The sequence below is a fragment of the Orbicella franksi genome, chromosome 1 (genome assembly GCF_964199315.1).
Source record: "Orbicella franksi chromosome 1, jaOrbFran1.1, whole genome shotgun sequence".
Classification (NCBI taxonomy): Eukaryota; Metazoa; Cnidaria; class Anthozoa; order Scleractinia; family Merulinidae; genus Orbicella; species Orbicella franksi.
This window is the reverse complement of record NC_138145.1, coordinates 43,394,882-43,414,785: the sequence shown is the minus strand read 5'-3', so window position 1 is coordinate 43,414,785 and position 19,904 is coordinate 43,394,882. Positions and strand designations below refer to the sequence as shown.

The 19,904-nt window shown below is 40.3% G+C and overlaps 1 protein-coding gene and 1 pseudogene across 1 annotated transcript; both read right to left on the bottom strand.

The window, feature by feature from the left end:
• Window positions 1-2,766: 2,766 nt before the first annotated feature.
• Window positions 2,767-9,217, bottom strand: LOC145481160 (uncharacterized). The gene is made up of 3 exons (XM_081459583.1): window positions 9,190-9,217; window positions 5,612-6,023; window positions 2,767-5,251 (listed from the first exon to the last, which is right to left on the bottom strand). Exons 2-3 carry the CDS (start codon window positions 6,001-6,003, stop codon window positions 2,767-2,769), a joined length of 2,877 nt encoding a protein of 958 aa, XP_081315709.1. The 5' UTR covers window positions 6,004-6,023; window positions 9,190-9,217.
• Window positions 9,218-16,119: 6,902 nt separating this feature from the next.
• LOC145481176 (uncharacterized) lies at window positions 16,120-19,671 on the bottom strand (annotated as a pseudogene).
• Between the last annotated feature and the right edge of the window lie 233 nt (window positions 19,672-19,904).

Genomic DNA, 19,904 nt, shown 5'->3' with positions numbered 1-19,904 from the left:
TCTTGGTTTTTTTTGTTTTTTTTTACTACGGTTTGCTAAAACATTTGATTGTAACTGAAATAAGTTTATAGGGGAGATAGGACCCTGCGCGCGCTCTGATTGGTAAAAAAGCCATGTTTTATCAGAACATAAAACAGAAAAAGCGTGTTTTATTGTTTTTTGCCACATTACCTCTAGTCAACATTTTTGTTTGAGATGGAGAGAAACATTTTCTTTGTTTCTACTCGCGGCGTATAAAATCTTCATCATAAAGCAAATAAAGAAAACTAAGCCGAGTATTACACTGTGACAAAGCACTCCGGACATTTGAAGCACTCGAGAGATGTAGAAAAGACTCCCCTGCGACTCGTGTTTTCTACATTTCCCTCGTGTTCTCAAATGCCCGTCGTGTTTTATCACAGTGTAATACACGGCGTGTAAAACTTAAACACTGGGCCGTTTTACAAGGAGGAAAGCTTTGTATGGTAGGAGGGTTTATCAATAACAGAGAACCATTTACTTAGGACACGACAAATCTTGGGCAACAGGGTGCCCCTTGGTGAAACAGAACTTGTTTTTAAGGGGTGGAGAATATATCACTACCCATCCCTAGCCGGGATAAATAGAGACGTAGAGAGAATGAGTAAACTCCAAGTGGCCAATGTCTGCTGCGGTCAGAATGGACAACTCTTCTGATATAAACGCTAAGTAAAGGCTGGTTTGAGGAGGACGGGGTAGCCGTTCCACCAGTTTATCTTAACGACCCAAGATTTTCAAAAAAGCTCATGGAAAAACTTAAGTTTGCTGAATCCTCTTGCCAGTGATCCTCAGTTCTGTCCTAAGCTCAAAATGACGATTCTCCCTTCTTATTACCATACATTTCCCTTGATGTTAGCTCTGAGAATTTAAGAGTTCATCTAGACAATATCTCCTAGTTGATGATTTTCGTTCTTCTCATCACCTGTTTGTTTAAAATGTGATGGTCATGTAAGAGGAAATCAGGACTTGATCACTTACTACTGACTACTTAGTTACTGATCATTTGTTACTACTTGCCTATCGCATTAATAATTCTTGTCACGGAATTATTCTACTCAAAAATTAAAATGTCACTTTGATTCAAACGTGTTCGTACTCAGGACACAAGTCGACGGGAAAATGCCTTGTGGCGGCCATCTTGGATTTCAATGTCAGACCCAAGTACCAGGCTGATGGACAACGTCTCTGTAAGAACAGGAAAATAACCAGTTATTGTGAGTAAGCAATAGATTCACTCGCCAACTGAAATGGTTTCCTTCTTGATGTAAACAGTCCCGCGGGGACTCCCATATAAAAAGGACGGGGGTGCTTGTCGGAAATTTCGAAAAGAACCCCTAAGAGGTACCAAGATCCTATTTTGTGGGCGCGGCTTGAAATGTTTTCACCTCTAAGAGGAACCAATTCTAAATCAACGCATACACTGACAATTTCATAATTTTTAATAGTGTTAATGACGATTGCTTCGAATACCTTCTACTCGTATTTTTTCGGCTCAACATCCCTAATAAGTACTGCAAAAGTTCCCGCCGTACGACGTATGAGGCTAAACACCCTAAAAGCTACCAAAACCGCTTTTTTAAACCCTAAAGGGTACGACACGCACCACCGTCCCCCCGCCCCCTTCCCCGGGGCGGGGGGGGGGGGGGTAAAGTAGCCTCAATTAAGCCTTCATAAGATATTAAAAACGCTACTTCCTCAGTTCTATGAATCTAATTCTGGTTCTAAAAAAAGAAGGTTTGGGTCTTACTTGGCGCGATCCGAAGGAATAAAACGAGTGCTTATTGGCCATGGATTAACAAACTAACGTGATTTTATAGTGCTGAGAAATACGCCAGTGGTTGCTATCGACTGTTATAAAATACCACAGATATTACGCGCGCTCTTACTGGTCAATAGAGTTGACAAAGAATTATTCCATTGTACTCTTAAACAAGCAGTTTCTGAATCTGGCAGCACTAAAGGATAGGACGCAAAATTGACTATTACAGACGATTTTAGTGTAATCACTAATAAAGTACTGATTATAAAAGAATTTGAATGAAGTTCGTATCTTTGCATTTTTATCCGACTTTGAAAAGGTACCACGTCGCCTTCCATCATTGGCCAACCTTTTTTACTGAAATACATAGGCCTGGCTGCTGAAATCCAACCATCAGAAGCTCAACCCAGTCGAGAGTTTATCACATGGTGAAAACTCCTTTCATTTACAAAGCACTTTTCTGACAGTGCATTGTACGCCCTCGAAATTAAATTATTTCAAATCAAAAGACAAACGCAATGTTTTCCAGATTCCTTTCGAAAGAATATTTAGAGATCAGCAAAAAAGTGAAAAGATTCGATATTTTAAGGCCAGTAGTATTAATGATGTGTTTTCGCATGCAAGGCTCTCAAACCTGCGTGATAAATTCAGCAGTGCCTCAAATGAAGATTTTAACCAAATTTCATTGTTTGCATTTTTCGCTCAAGTAAAAGGATAGTTACCCGAAAAACTATGTAATGATTCTTGTTAACCTCTCGCGGCGCTTATCCTTCCAAAATTAAAATATCAGCGAAATCCAATCCTCCACCCTTGACGTGCAGTTTCATTTTTAGGGACACATCTTCAAATAGTTGAAGCAATCTTCGAACAGAATTGGCATATATTGCCGGGATCTTGCTACTTCTTTAGAATCAAATGCAAGTTACAGGATACTTGCTTCAAAGCGCAGGAACTATAAAACTATTGTTATCTCATCTGAAAACTTACCCTTATTTTCCAAACGCAAATGACACGTTATCTCCAATCAACATAAATGGTGCCCACTGCTTCACTTCAGACCAGCCGTTACTCCGCATCCATTTCATGGCCTCGTGAAGAGATTCACTGGCACTCTCCCCACCAACAAGATGTTCGTAGAAACGACTCATGAACTGCTCTGTTGCTTTGTCATCAAGGGCCCATAATGCCACTAACACTGAGCGTGCACCGGATCCTAAGAACGCTCGGGCAATTCCAATAACTCCCTCGGCTCTGATCTTCCCACGTCCACTGTGACAACAACTAAGTACAACAAGTTTGGCTCGCAGCTGAACTTGCGAAATGTCAGACATTGTCAAAACGTACTCTTTTTCGTTAGGAAACTTCTTAGTAGACCGCACGGGACAGAGGACAATTTCTCCTCTTTCATCATCACCGTGTGCAGCAAAATGTATCAGACCTACTGAAGGAAGCCTTTCAAGCACCACCTGCTTGGTTGCTTTCTCTCCTAGCAAAGGCGGAACACGCACCAGTCGCCCAATCATCTCTGCCTCCTTTCTTGCAAAGGGTAATGGTGTGAAGGTTGTACGACGACCATTGTAACGCACTCTACCAACCTCGGGATCACCGACTATCAGAACACCACACTGACTGTGATAGTCAGTAGGACTGTCCTGGATGCATTTGAGAGTGGTCAAGGAAGGAACAATGCGAATCCTAAACGTGTCTGATAAGTACTTTCCACTGTCATCAAGTAAAGCTGGAAATGGAACATGGTACAAGCGGGGATCAGGAACAATGATGATCTCGGACCCCTCAAGTAAGTCGGCCACAGGAGCGATGAGCATATTGTAGAACAAGGTTAGATTCTGTTCGGGATCATTCTCACCTCTTCCTTGTCGCAAAGTGGCGAGCTTCTCTTCCTGAGAGACATCTGGTTTTGGCTCAATGTCATTTAAAGATCGATCTTCGCAATCCTCTTCGGGTAAAATACCAAAGCTGCGGAAGCTTTTAGCAAAAAAATCATCCAAGCTGTCAGATGATCCGGCAGCAATACCGCTATCATTTACTGTTATTGTTCGAAAATGGATGGCTCCGCTTGTTTTGAGAGTCCATAAAAACATTTCCTCTCCATGACTAGAAATGTACAGACAAGAGCAGTTGCTTTCTTGTTTCATAATATTCTCTATGCCAATCCAAGATTGCTGATCAGCAGAGATTTGCCTTTCAACAGAGTACCGAGTTTCCATCAAGTCTGCCAAGGCCCTAGCACGTGCCAACTCTGTAACATAAAGGGCTTTGTTAGGATTCCCCGAAGAAACAAGGAAGGCAGCAAGATTAAAATAAGGAATGCTGCGAGTATCTGAAAGCGATACTTTAAATTGATCGTTGTCTCTTAGAAAAGCACGCAGACTTTCGCTTTTTTCCACACTCAAGACCAGATAGTCAAATGCTTCCTGGATCTTATTTTGGGTAAACTTCACGGTTGTAAGTGCACCAAGACATCCAAACTCTGTGTCAAAGTCTCCAATATCTTGACTAATTGAAAGTGCCCTCTCAAGATAACCTTCAGCAACGACAGGTTCACCAATAGAATGAAACAATAAACCTAAGTTGATGTAATTTACTGCTTCTCCTTTTCTGTCTCCAATTTCTTTTTTTATCAGTAGTCCTTTCTCATAATATTGTTTGGCTTTGTCATATTCACCAAGAGATTTAAACACAGTTCCTAAGTTTCCGTAACAGCTTCCTTCTTTTTCTCTGTCACCAATTTCAACGGTGATTGCAAGTGCTTTGTCAAGATTTTCTTTAGCTTCCTCGTATTCACCACGAGATAGAAACTTAGTTCCTAAGTTTGCGTAATCTGCTGCTTCTCCTTTTCTGTCACCAATTTCACTCCTGATCGCAAGTGCTGTCTCATAATATTCTTTAGCTCTGCCATAGTCACAAGCGCTTTGAAACACAGTTCCTAAGTTTCCGTAACAGGTTGCTTCTCCTGCTCTACCACCAATTTCTTTCCTGATTGCAAGTGCTCTCTCATGATATTCTATAGCTTTGTCATATTCTCCATGAGATTGAAAGTTAGCCCCTAAGTTCCCGTAGTCTGCTGCTTGCCCTTCTTTGTCACCAATTTCAATTCTGATCGCAAGTGCTTTCTCAAGATATTCTTTAGCTTTGCCATACTCACCAAGAAAGTGAAACACTTTTCCTAAGTTTCCGTAACAGCCTGCTTCTCCTGCTCTGTCACCAATTTCAATTGTGATCGCAAGTGCTTTGTTAAGATACTCTTTGGCTTTTTCATATTCACCACGACATAGAAAAATATGTCCTAAGTTCCCAACGTCTGATGCTTCTCCTTTTTGGTCATCAATTTCAATTCTGATCGCAAGTGCTCTCTTATGATATTCTTCAGCTTTGCCATACTCACCAAGAGAGTGAAACACAGCTCCTAAGTGTCCGTAACAGCTTGCTTCTCCTGCTCTGTCACCAATTTCAATGCTGATCACATGTGCTTTCTCAAGATACTCTTTAGCTTTGTCATATTCTCCAAGACATCGAAAGTTAGCCCCTAAGTTCCCGTAATCTTCCGCTTCTCCTTTTTTGTCACCAATTTCAATTTTGATCGCAAGTGCTTTCTCAGTATATTCTTTAGCTTTGCCATACTCACCAAGATATAGAAACACAGTTCCTAACTTTCCGTAACAGCCTGCTTCTCCTACTCTGTCACGAATTTCAATTGTGATCGCAAGTGCTTTCCCAAGATATTCTATAGCTTTATCGTATTGACAAAGAGATGAAAACACAAGTCCTAAGTTTACGTAAGCGGCTCCTTCCCCTCTCCTGATTCCAGTTTCTCTCATGATCTTGATTGCTTTCTCATAAAGTTTTCCTGCCTCTACATATTTATTTTGTTTTTCGTATAACATGCCTAGGTTTAAAAATAGAATGCCTTCATCTTCGCCTGTTTTTCCACGTTCTTGGTAAATGTAAAGAAGTTGCCTGCCGTATTGTATGGCATTTGTGTAATCAGGGATACGACAATACGCCATAAACATTGCTTTGTAGATAGCAATGCTAACCAGATCAACAAATTGTTCCTCCTTTTCTTTCAGCACCCCATTATTTAGGAAACTCAAACATTCTTTGCAGACCTCCATAGCTTTTTCACCCCGACCGGTGTTGAGAAGGAAAGTTGCAATAGCCAAACCAACACAGATGACTTGAAAAACGTATTCTAGATTGTTCATTTCGTCCTCCTCTATAAGCCCTGTAAAAAGAAAATACCACTCAAGCTCTATAGTGTAAAATAACATTATACTTTTGTACTTCTCTTCTCCTACGTGTATAAATGAGTACTGGCGAACTTAATGCTGGAGGTGAGCCTGCTCTTGGCTCCTAGCTTGCCGTTTTATGCAAGATGGGAGACGTTGGTCCGACTCAGACTAGAAGATTTTCACCTCGTGCTCAGACTTTATCAAACCTTTCCATTACAACGAAAAATAACCTGAAGAAGTCTTCTCAAAGTCCTTAATAATTCATCAAGTTTAAACAAAGGAAATCATGACCGTGACGGTGTTTGGATATCTGATCTTAATTAGCATAGATTTTTACGATTTCATTTCTCCGTTTTCTCCTTAGTTTTACTTTCCATTGAGAACATCTATCAAACACTCAAGACAGTGTTTGACCACATATCCAAATACCTCGAAGTTCGTCAAAAATACTCTGCTGCGCGTCGTATTTTCAACTCTCTTCTCGGTGTTTGAAAATGTGGTCAAACACGGCTTTTCATGTTTGATATATTATGTAAATCCCCCGCCCCTTTATTTACTGAATGTGTTATCCACCGTGAATAGGAGGGATCAGTACTGCGAGCACACTTTAATTATTTTGACTCCTGTGCCGGCTGAAAACGGCCTTGACCAACATTGTCCTTTGTTCTACTTCTGACGTCAACACCATTGACCATAATTGGCATTACGTCTACTCAAGGTCCGCAACAGGAAAAGATCTTTCCAATAATGCCCAGATCAGAGTGATTGGGTTAAGGTGGCCGAACACAGTTTTCGCGCGCGCTTTTGCTGATGCAAAACATGCCTTCAATAGAGCGATCATTTTATTTACTCAACACCCGTACTATATGCGCTATTTTTCTCCATTATTGAACGCAGTGTACTGATGCCTTTACTCTTTTATTACAAAGCTATGTTAGAAAAGGTAACGACGCAAAGAACCCAGCAATTCTCAGCTTTTTCTTTGTAACCGAAAGAACCCAGTTAAATGCAGCGCATGCGCAGTTGCTCGAAAAATTGAGACCGATTGCTTTTGCAGAAACTTGCCGATTTCTAACGATCCAGTCGTTAGAATTTCAAGAAATTTGGCAAAAAAATAATTCAGAAACCACGCGAATGATCTATCTCAAAAAATCTGAATTTTGACATAGGGAATTTTTAATAATACAGAACATGCAGTGAAAACGATTTGCGGCGAATTACGAAAGTCGCCTATGTCAAAATTTTATTAGAACAGTGTTGACAGAAGGGATTTAATGTCAATTCATAGTGGGCAAATGATGAAAAAAATCTAACGACTGAATTTTTTTTAAATAAACAAAAACCATTTTTTAAGCCTTGTTTTTAACCAGCCCCGTTGCCATGGCAACAGCACTCACCATAGCCAAAATGTGAGAATAAACCCTTCTGTGGTTAACGTTGACTCTTGCAAAAAACGGGCGCCAAAGCATAAATATCTTTAAATTAATGGTGAATTAGGCAGAGGCTCTTAAAAACTGTGTTCGGCCACCTTAACTGAGCTTGAAATACGCGCGAAAAGGCTTCGAAATTTGAGTGAAAAGACTTGGAAAAAAATTTCTTCTATTAAGCTCCGCCATGTCATATTATGAATATCGCAAAGATATATTTTTCCGACTAACAATCCAAAAACTACAAGATGAGGTTCTTACCTCAGTCAGGAGCAAATAACTAAGAGCATGCAACTACCCTACATTCTGGTCATGGCGTTTTCACAGACCGATCTATTTTTTGTTTAAATTTACCAGGAATTCAGACCCCCACAGAAACTTCAGTGACTAATCCCAAGCAGGGACTTTATTCTTAACTGACGTCATCATTACACCGGTAGAAGTGATGTGCTTCTGATGTGAGGTCGGCCATTTTTTCCCTTATCGATGCGCGCCCATGTAGACCGAAACCGACCTATCTCGCGGGAAAAAAAGCCTAAAAATAGACCGGTCTGTAAAAATGCTATGACCTAGGTTTACTATGGGAGTTGCACACTCATAATGATGGATTCCAGCCTCAGTAGAGTTTCCTTTGAAAAGTGCATGGCACCTACGAAACATGTGGGTGTTTCACGCAATTCCAGGAAAACTGATGATCATATAACGTATCTGTTTGGCGGTATGCGAGATGGGTTTTTAAACCCATAAAAACTATAACGCCGAGATACCGAATGTAAGCATCTTCAGGTTTAAACATGATTTGCACTCTTCGGTAAGTGGAGTGAAAGACTTTTTTTTCAAATCAATGTCGGGATATGGAATGGAAAACAGTGAATCGCGATTCCTCTTTAACTCTCCCTCAGAAGCTAAAAGTAGCTCAAGAAGCCCGAAATACGCATCGATAGTTACAGGTCACAAAATCAGCCCGTTCAGATTTATTCCTTTTTATACTCAGTGCCTCATTCCCCCCAGCAGGGTAACGTCATACGCGTAAATTGTCTAGCTTGATGCGCTATGGACACCCATGTTATCAATCAAACAAAATCAAACCAAGTTTTACCGAACAGTCTCGAGTTTATTTTGGACTGGTTGAAATAAATGACAGATTAGTTTTTCTCACCACAGTGAAGTACGCACTGGAAAAAGTCGAAACTGAAACAGTAAGCGAGTCTCTCAAAATTCCGAGAAAAAGTATCATTATAAAATCGAGAGAAGTTTTAACGGATTTAAATCAAGCTGTATAACAACGAATGAGTTCGAGTTTGATCGGTAAGTGATGTTGCTTGTACAGAACATCCCGAAACTGACTTCCTTATAGGTCGTACAGCAAAGCCATGCAGTACATGTACACGGTAAAGAACATTTGTTTCTAGTGTCATGGTACGATTTAAAGTTCTACTTGGTGTCGGTAGGTGGGAAGTTTCTTTGTCAACTAAATATAAAGGTGCGTTCTTGATCATTGTAGTCTATTCATAGGCTTGAAAGTAGGGAATTGACGAACTGGTCGGGCGGGTCATGTAGCATTTCCTAAGGCAAATCACTAATAGACTGCTAGCAGGGAACTCCGCGTCTTAACTCGGCCAAGCATTACATCATTTGAGGAGGTTTTTGTGATACCTCGAATAATATGTTAAATGTTATCAGTGGAAGCCCAAATAATGCATTGTTTTAAACAAAATAACGACTAACTTACCGTTGTGCAGTAGTCTGTGTTCAGTCGTTCGTTCTTCCAAACAAAAACTTTAGAGGTGCGTCTGTGTGTTACTGCTTATAACTGTGTTGCTCGCATAAATTATCCATCCTTAGAACCATTTCAGTTTTGCAGCATCTGACGTGCCAAGCGGAAACAAAAGAAACGAAATGTTTGTCTGCGCGTGATCTTGGCAGAAGATCATTTAAAAACCAGAAATATGATTAATAAGGACATAATTATAGAGCATGAGCAAGAACTTGGTAAGAAAGGAAAACTTTTTTTTCAGATAAATTACCGGTAAAAAATGACTCGAGGAGGAGTGGGCGGGTACAATTCTTACCAAAAAACTCTTCTTCATGATGTAAACACGTATTTAAACATTAAGTAATTGTAGTCAGGAGATGACACTTTAAGTTTCTGGTTTGTCACTGACTGTTTTTAAGATGTGACTTCAAGACGTTTCAGTTAGTGCTTAGACCTTCTTCAGATGAAACTGAAAGGTTTTACACGTGATTCAATATATGAGCGCCCTTGGAAGGTTACGTCTAAAACATAAAAAAAAAACATAGCGCACGTGAGACGCGTACTACATTTCTAAGTTTCTAAGCGCGTTCGTTTAACGAGCTGTCTTTTTGAGAAGAAAAGAGAAGAGAAGACGAGAAGAGATATTCCATATCTAAAAAGGAACTATGCATTATTTTGTTTGTCATATAGACACACTAATAACGACGTTTTGAACGATTTTCCGAAGATTTCCGACCAATGTCTGAAGATTTCCGATCAAAGATTCTCCTTCCGAACAATTTCCGAAAATGTGGAAGATTACTGAAGATTGCCGAAGACTTTCGAGGAAGATTCGAAGATGTTTCGATCATACACCAACAAATTTAAGTACAGTTTAAGGTTCAAACATGATATCAGTGAAGTCATCAATATCTTCACAAGGATATGGAAAATACGCCATCCGAGTCCCGGATGTAGTTTCGTATGAATTTTACGAGCGGTGTATTTTCCACTCGTGTCTATATAATAAAAAAAACTTTCAGTTTCAACTGATGAAGTTGTAAGCACTAAACGAAGCGTGTTGATAAAGAACAACTTTAAGAACAGCCAGTGGCAAACTGGTAACTTACCATGTACCGGGGGGGAGTGTACTCCCTATAATAGCCTATACGGGGGGGGTTCCGCCCAAAAGTAGTACCTTTCTCAGGCCTCAGGGATATAAAAGGGTAGGGATTACACAAGTTGAGGTATATGAAAGGGTAGGGAAATGGGAGTATCTTGACTCCTGCCGGAACATGAACTGAATATAAATACTTGATTTTTGGTTAACATCTCTTCTGGTAATGCTTGATGTTTTTCCGTAATATTTTTCATTAACTTCATTCCAAGGGTCTAGAAAACGGCTACAGTGTTCTTAAGAAGGTGTGTGAAAGGGATGCCTTGTTCAATAATAGGTATCCAAATAGGGTAGCTTTTCTGTCAAAATGGTATACAAAAGGGTAAGGCTTGGACCTCCGGCCAGAGCTTCCCCGTTAAAACGTACTAGAGTACTATTAGCCTGCAGTGCAGGAGTATTTTGACGAGCCAGCGCACGCATTTTGATAAGGCAAGCGCCACCTTGGATTCAAACTCGCAAGAGACGAAAAGTGGTCCTAAGGTGTAGGAGTACCGATAACACGTGAACAGATGGAAAACACCTGAACTGCAGGCTAGAGTACCATGCAAAGCCTTTCTTATAAGAATAAGTTTGATTTGGATGAAAATGAACTTGTATGCAGAACTCATTTTCCTATGAATGGTTTCGTACGAAGACTCGTTTTTTACACAGAGGCGAAAGGCAATCGCAAATGGCCTATTGGCCTGTTCAGAAAATATCGCGCGAGACTATGTTTAGCACGCGCGTGAGTCCCGCGATGCGTTTCTCCAATTTTGCATGTCGCCCTCTAACAGTGCGCGTTTAACGTGCTGCCTTTTTGAATCACGTGTAAAGCCTTTCAGTTTCAACCCATAAACCGTTAAGCACTAAACGAAACGTGTTCAGGTAACATCTTAAAAACAGTCAGTGACAAATTAGTAACTTATAATGTAAACAGGTCTTTGCTCGCGCTTTGAACACCCACCCGGTGATCAACCACCAGTCCCTCATTACCGCTTGTAGATTTGACCGAGGGGACGCAAATTTAAAAAAAAAAAAAAAATTCAGTTAACGATTCTTCACGTTGATACTGGTTTGGAAACAGTCGGCATCATTACTAAGGACGCCGTGTATTTCGATAGAAGCAAATAATATGCTTCTGATTTTGATAGTAGATCAATCAGTATGATTTATGTTTTAAAAGAAAAGAAAGTTTAAAAAACCCGAATTTTTAGCAAGTCGTCTTGATGAGAGCATATAGTGCGTGTAAGCAAACAATTTATACTTACGTTTTAAGGAGATTGCGACAACACTGACAAACTCGTTGAAGGTCCCCCATTGTGGCCACCATGTTGAAGGCTTGGGCGCTAAGCATGACTCAAGTTTAGATGCAAATAAATTTTCATTAAATAGCACTGCACTAACAGCGAGCTAAGGTAGCCGAATGCTATGTTAGATGATTCGCGAGTTAATTAATCGTTTGAAATTAATCCGAAAAACAGCAAGATATTTGTTTACCTGAAATATTAGGGAGTTTAAGCAAACTACGACGACGGCGGCGAAGAGAATGTCACCAAACATAAGGTTTAATGAGCAAAACAATGGCTGTGCACGTGCGTTATAAATCTTTGTACATTTCTTTACCGTCCTCTGCACAACAACAACAACATGAAATGACCAAGTTCTGTGTAGTCTGAGGAAGGCGAACGATAACCGCTAATTTTCGTAATTCCATTTGAAATTGAACGCTGTCGTTGCATGGTTAGCCTGTGCACGTTTTCAGAGCCATTGGGGTACTGAACTGATCAAGATAATCGCGAATTTCGTTGGTAAAATAAAAATTAATTTTTGACTCGACGCAGTCCTCGGCGTCGCCGTCGTCGTTGCTTAAGCCGCCTATTTAGTCATCATGGCGCTCTCCGACTCACGCAATTGACATAAAACCCATGATGGCAATTTCTAAACAGGCCATTTCATAGATATGGCGCTGTGTTGTCCATCGAATGGGTTGATCTCCCTGTACTTCTTAATATCTACACGTTACTTCGCTGCGACTTGATTAACGCGAGCTTTTTCAAACACTGTAACAACGTAGCCCTTATTATGCAAAATCCCGGTGCAAAATCGATACATCAAACAACGGTTTTTCCTCGCCTAGTCAGGGATTCTTTATAAGCTTTCAAACACAGATAGATTACCTTATAAATGATAAAAAAAAAGCACAGTTTTGTTCTTCTGTCTTTGTTGATTTTTACTTTCAACAGTGTTTTCTCGGATCCTGAGCTTTCATAAATCAGCCTCAAACTACATCATAATACAGGTGAACTGCATAAAAATAGCAAAGCATGTAAAGTTACATGTGCGCAGTGGCGTCACAACATGGCGGCTGACATTGTTTCAAAGAAAATAATGACTTACATCCTGTTGCGCAGAACACAACCACGACATGTTTGCTTCATAAAAAATAACAAAGCATGTAAAGTTACATGTGCGCAGTGACATCACAACATGGCGGCTGACATTGTTTCAAAGAAAATAATGACTAACATCCTGTTGCGCAGAACACAACCACGACATGTTTGCTTCACTGCGCGATGGTTTCCAAGATTTATAATCTAGCTTAATCTGACATATGCGCCAGCAAATCACATTAGTAAGGGGATACCCATATAAAAAGCACGGGCTGCTCGTCGGATATTTTGATAAGAACAAAAGTGTAGCAGCTCTCGTAAGCTTGTAATTCTCTTCATAGTTAGCAGCTGTTGTTGTTTTAGTGCTAGGAGCATTGTTTCTGTTGTTTGTTCTATTCTTCTCTCAAGGGGTATCAAGCCATTCATGTGAGACCTTACGAGAGCTGCTACCTCACCCGAAAACAACCCCTAAGAGGTACCAAGATCCTGTTTTGTGGGCGTGGCTTGCAATTTCTTCTCCTCTAAGAGATACCAATTCTTACATAACTCATTAAAGCCTGTCCTATTTCTTCGGTTCAATACTCGGAAAGGTGCCGAAACAGTTCCCACTGTGGACCTTTTGAGGCTTAACACCCTAAGAGATAACAAAACCACTTTTTTAACCCCTAAAAGGTACGACAAGCACCCCCCCGTCCTTTTTATATGGGAGTCCCCTTCCGGGTGTTAATCAAGGAGAAAGCAGTGACCACAGCGTATGATGATAAAAAACATCAGCTAACTTTATTTAAAGAGGCTCGACCAGTTACGTTGGCCCCTTTACAATTGACTTTAAAAGTAAAATATAAAACTACGAAAAAGATATTACAATATATAAAAGATATAAGAAAGCAAATGTATTACAAACGTATCAATGTAAGCCGCAATCATACAAATGTCGTCGACAGCAAATTAACGATCGTGACATGGTAGCAAAAAGTGCTTTAATATATGTGTTTACTTTTCCTAAGACTACCTAAGCTAAGTCATCGTTACGTCTTGCAAATGAAAACAACATGGGATATTCCTACAGGCAGAAGAGACAAAATTTGACTTTCTACAAGCGCGGCCGAGGAACTGAACTTTATTTACACTTCTTAGTTTTTGTTTTGTTTTGTTTGTTTTTTTTTTACTACGGTTTACTAAAACATTTGATTATAACTGAAATAAGTCTATAAGGGAGATAGGACTTTGCGCGCGCTCTGATTGGTAAAAAAAGCCATTTTTTTTATCAGAATATAAAGAGAGAAAGCCTGTTTTATTGTTTTTCGCCTCATTACCTCTAGTCAAGATTTTTGTTAGAGATGGAGAAAAACATTTTCTTTGTTTCTACTCGCGACGTGTAAAATCTATATCATAAAGCAAATAAAGAAGCCTAAGCCTTGTATTACTCTGTGATAAGACACCGGACATTTGAGAACACTCGAGAAATGTAGAAAACACTCCCCTGCGACTCGTGTATTCTACATTTCCCTCGTGTTCTCAAATGCCCGTCGTGTTTTATCACAGTGTAATACACGGCATGTAAAACTTAAACACTGGGCCGTTTTACAAGGAAGAAAGCTCTGTGTGGTAGGAGGGTTTATCAATAACAGAGAACCATTTACTTAGTACACGAAAAGTCTTGGGCAGCAGGGTGCCCCTTTGTGAAACAGAACTTGTTTTGAAGGCATGGAGAATATATCACTACCCACCCCTAACTGGGATAAATATAGAGACGTGAAGAGAATGTGCAAACCCTAGGTGGCCAATGTCTGCTGCGGTCAGAATGGACAACTCTTCTGATATAAACGCTAAGTACAGGCTGGTTCGAGGAGGATGGGGGTAGCCGTTCCACCGGCGACGACTTTTTACCATGTAAACCAGCCACACGTTAATTTAGTTTATCTTAACGACCCAAAGTTTTCAAAAAAGTTCATGGAAAAACTTAAATTTGCTGAATCCTCTTGCCAGTGATCTTCAGTTCAGTCCTAAGCTCAAAATGCCGATTCTCCCTTCATGTTGCCATACATTTCCGTTGATGTTAGCTCTGAGAAATTTAAGAGTTCATCAAGACAATATCTGCTAGTTGATGATTTTCGTTCTTCTCATTACCTGTCTGTTTAAAATTTGATGGTCATGTAAGAGGAAATCAGGACTTGATCACTTATTACTGACTACTTACTTAGTTACTGATCACTTGTTACTATTTGCCTATCGCATTAAGAAGTCTTGTCACGGAGTTATTCCACTCAAAAATTAAAATGTCGCTTTGACTCAAACTTGTTCGTACTCAGGACACAAGTCGAGGGGAATATGCCTCGTGACGATCATCTTGGATTTCAGTGTCAGACCCAAGTACAAGGCTGATGCAAAACGTCTCTGTAAGAACAGGAAAATAACCAGTTACTGTGAGTAAGCAAAAGACTCACTTGCCAACTGAAATGGCTTCCTTCTTGATGTAAACAGGGTAAAGTCCCCAGGGGACTCCTCTGTAAAAAGGACGGGGGAGCTTGTCGGAAATTTTGAAAAGATTCCCTAAGAGGTACCAAGATCCTATTTTGTGGGCGCGGCTTGAAATGTTTTCACCTCTAACAGGTACCAATTCTAAATCAACGCACACACTGACACTTCCGCCGTACGACGTATGAGGTTAAACACCCTAAAAGGTACCAAAACCGCTGTTTTAACCCTAAAAGGTACGACAAGCACCCCCGTCTCCTCCGGGGGGGGGGGTTAAAGTAGCCTCAGTTAAGCCTTCATTAGAAATTAAAAACGCCACTTCCTCAGTTGTATGAAGCCAATTCTGGTTCTAAAAGATAACACCAAAAAGGTCTGGGTTTTACTTGGGGAGATCCGAAAGACTAAAACGAGTGCTTATTGGCCATGGATTAACAAACTAACGTACTTTTAATTCACTGAGAAATACGCCAGTGGTTGCTATCGACCGTTATAAAATACCAGAGATATTACGCGCGCTCTAATTGATCAATAGAGTTGACAAACAATTATTGCATTTAACGGTTAAACAACAGTTTCTGAATCTCGCAGCGTTAAAGGATAGGACGCAAAATTGACTATTACAGACGATTTTAGTATAATCACTGATGAACTATTGATTATGAAAGAATTTCAATGTATTTCATATCTTTGCATTTTTAACCGCCTTTGAAAAGGTACCACATCGCCTTCCATCATTGGCCAACCTTTTTTATTAGAATACATAGGCCTGGCTGCTAAAATTCAACCATCAGACGTTTAACCCAGTCGAGAGTTTATCACATGGTAAAAACTCCTTCCATTTACAAATAACTTTTCTGACAGTGCATTGTACACCCTCCAAATTAAATTAGTTTATATTAAAAGACATCCTCAAATAGTTGAAGCAATGTTCAAACAGAATTGGCATGATTTGCCGGGATCTTGCCACTTCTAAAGAAATGCAAGTTAAAGTATACTGGCTTCAAAACCCAAGAATGATAAAATTATTGTTATCTTATCTGAAAACTTACCCTTATTTTCCAAACTTAAATGACACGTTATCTCCAATCAACATAAATGGTGCCCACTGCCTCACTTCAGACCAGCCGTTACTCCGCATCCATTTCATGGCCTCGTGAAGAGATTCACCGGCACTCTCTCCACCAACAAGATGCTCGTAGAAGCGACTCATGAACTGCTCTGTTGCTTCGTCCTCTAGGGCCCACAGTGCCACTAACACTGAGCGTGCACCAGATCCTATGAACGCTCGAGAAATTCCAATAACTCCCTCGGCTCTGATCTTCCCACGTCCACTGTGACAACAACTAAGTACAACAAGTTTGGCTCGAAGTTGAACTTCTGAAATGTCAGACATTGTCAAAAGGTACTCTTCTTCTGTAGGAAACTTCTCAGTAGATCGCCCGGGAGAGAGGACAATTTCTCCCCTTTCGGCATCACCATGTGCGGCAAAATGTATCAGACCTGCTGAATGTAGCATTTCAAGCACCGCCTGCTTGGTTGCTTTCTCTCCTAACAAAGGCTGAACACCCAGCAGTCGCCCAATCATCTCTGCCTCCTTTCTTGCAAAGGGCAATGGTTTGAAGGTTGTACGACGACTATTATAACACACTCTACCAACCTCAGGATCACCGACTATCAGAACACCACACTGACTGTGATAGTCAGTAGGACTGTCCTGGATGCATTTGAGAGTGGTCAAGGAAGGAACAATGCGAATCCTAAACGTGTCTGATAAGTACTTTCCACTGTCATCAAGTAAAGCTGGAAATGGAACATGGCACAAGCAGGGATCAGGAACAATGATGATCTCGGACCCCTCAAGTAAGTCGGCCACAGGAGCGATGATCATATTGTAGAACAAGATTAGATTCAGTTCGGAATCATCCTCACCCCTTCCTTGTCGCAAAGCTGCGAGCTCCTCCTCATGAGAGACATCTGGTTTTGGCTCAATATCATTTAAAGATCGATCTTCGCAATCATCTTCGGATAAAATACCAAAGCTGCGGAAGCGTTTAGCAAAAAACTCTTGCAAGCTGTCAGATGATCCGGCAGCGATATCACTTTCATTTACTGTTATTGTTCGAAAATGCATGACTCCGCTTGTCTTGATAATCCACAAAAACATTGCGTTCTCATAATTAGAGAAATACAGACAAGAGCAGTTGCTTTCATGTTTCACAATATTCTCTATGCCAATCCAAGATTGCTGATCAGCAGAGATTTGCCTTTCAACAGAGTACCGAGTTGCCATCAAGTCTGCCAAGGCCCTAGCGCGTGTCAGCTCTGTAACATAAAGGGCTTTGTCAGGATTCCCCGAAAAAACAAGGAAGACAGCGAGAATCCGATGAGGAAAGCTGCGAATATCTGAAAGCGATACTTTAAATTGATCGTTGTCTCTTAGAAAAGCACGCAAACTTTCGCTTTTTTCCATGCTCAAGACCACACACTCAAAAGCTTCCTGGATCTTTTCTTGGGCTATCTTCACGACTGTAAGTTTACAAAGGCATGCAAACTCTTCGTCTAGGTGTCCAATATCTTGATTAATTGAAAGTGCCTTCTCGAGATAACCTTCAGCAACGACAGGCTCACCAATCGAACTAAACAATGATCCTAAGTTGAAGTATTCTGCTGCTTCTCCTTTTCTGTCACCAATTTCTTTACTTATCACAAGTCCTTTCTTAAAATATTCCTTAGCTTTTTCATATTCACCCAGAGATTGAAACACAGATCCTAAGTATCCGTAACAGACTGCTTCTCCTGCTCTGTCGTCAATTTCAACTGTGATTGCAAGTGCTTTGTCAAGATTTTCTTTAGCTTTCTCATATTCACCACGAAACAGAAACTTAGTTCCGAAGTGCATGTAATCTCTTGCTTCTCCTTCTCTGTCACCAATTTCATGCCTGATCGCAAGTGCTTTGGCATGATATTCTTTAGCTCTGCCATATTCCTGAGCCTGTTCAAACACAATTCCTAAGTTTCCGTAACAGCATGCTTCTCCTTCTTTGTCACCAATTTCTTTCTTGGTTGCAAGTGCTCTCTCAAGATATTCTATAGCTTTGTCATATTCACCACGAGATTGAAAAATAGTTCCTAAGCTCGCGAAATCTGATGCTTGTCCTGCTCTGTCACCAATTTCAATTTCGATCGCAAGTGCTTTCTCAAGATACTCTTTAGCTTTGTCATATTCACCACGAGATTGAAAAATGTTTCCTAAATTCGCGAAATCTGTTGCTTCTCCTTCTCTGTCACCAATTTCATTTCTGATCGCAAGTGCTTTCTCAAGATACTCTTTAGCTTTGTCATATTCACCACGAGATAGAAACACAGTTCCTAAGTTTCCGTAACAGCTTGCTTCTCCTTCTCTGTCACCAATTTCAATTTGGATCGCTAGTGCTTTCTCAAGATACTCTTTAGCTTTGTCATATTCACCACGAGATCGAAACACAGTTCCTAAGTTTCCGTAACAGCTTGCTTCTCCTTCTCTGTCACCAATTTCAATTTTGATCGCTAGTGCTTTCTCAAGATACTCTTTAGCTTTGTCATATTCACCACGAGATCGAAACACAGTTCCTAAGTTTCCGTAACAGCTTGCTTCTCCTTCTCTGTCACCAATTTCAATTTGGATCGCTAGTGCTTTCTCAAGATACTCTTTAGCTTTGTCATATTCTCCAAGAGATTTAAAGTTAGCCCCTAAGTTCCCGTAATCTGCCGCTTCTCCTTCTTTGTCACCAATTTCAATTCTGATCGCTAGTGCTTTCTCAGTATATTCTTTAGCTTTGTGATACTCTCCAAGAGACATAAACACGGTTCCTAAGTTTCCGTAACAGCTTGCTTCTCCTGCTCTGTCACCAATTTCAATCCTCATTGCAAGTGCTTTCTCAAGAAACTCATTAGCTTTGTCATATTTACCAAGAGATAGAAACACAGTTCCTAAGTTTCCGTAACAGCTTGCTTCTCCTACTCTGTCACCAATTTCAATTGTGATAGCAAGTGTTTCCCCAAGATATTCTATAGCTTTATCGTATTCACCAAGAGATTCAAACACAACTCCTAAGTTTCCGTAAGCGGCTGCTTCTCCTCTCCTGTGACCAATTTCTCTCATGATATTGATCGCTTTCTCATAAAGTTTTCCTGCCTCTACATATTTAAAATGTTTTTCATAGATCATGGCTAGTTCTAATAATAGAATGCCTTCATCTTCGCCTGTTTTTCCACGCTCTAGGTAAATGTCAAGAAGTTGCTTGCCGTATTTTATGGCATTTGTGTAATCAAAGGTGAGACAATACGCCATGAAGATTGTTTTATAGATAGCAGTGCTAACTAATTTAACAACCTGCTCCTCCTTTTCTTTCGGCATCACATTATTTACGAAAATCAAACATTCTTTACAGACCTCTATAGCTTTTGCACCCCGACCGGTGTTGAGAAGGAAAGTTGCAATAGCCAAACCAACACAGATGACTTGAAAAACGTAGTCTAGATTGTTCATTTTGTCCTCTTCTATAAGCCCTGTAAAAAGAAAATGCCACTCAAGCTCTATAGTGTAAAATAACATTATACTTTTGGACTTCTCTTCTCCTACGTGTATAAATGAGTACCGGCGAACTTAATGCTGGAGGTGAGCCTGGTATTGGCTCCTAGCTGGCCGT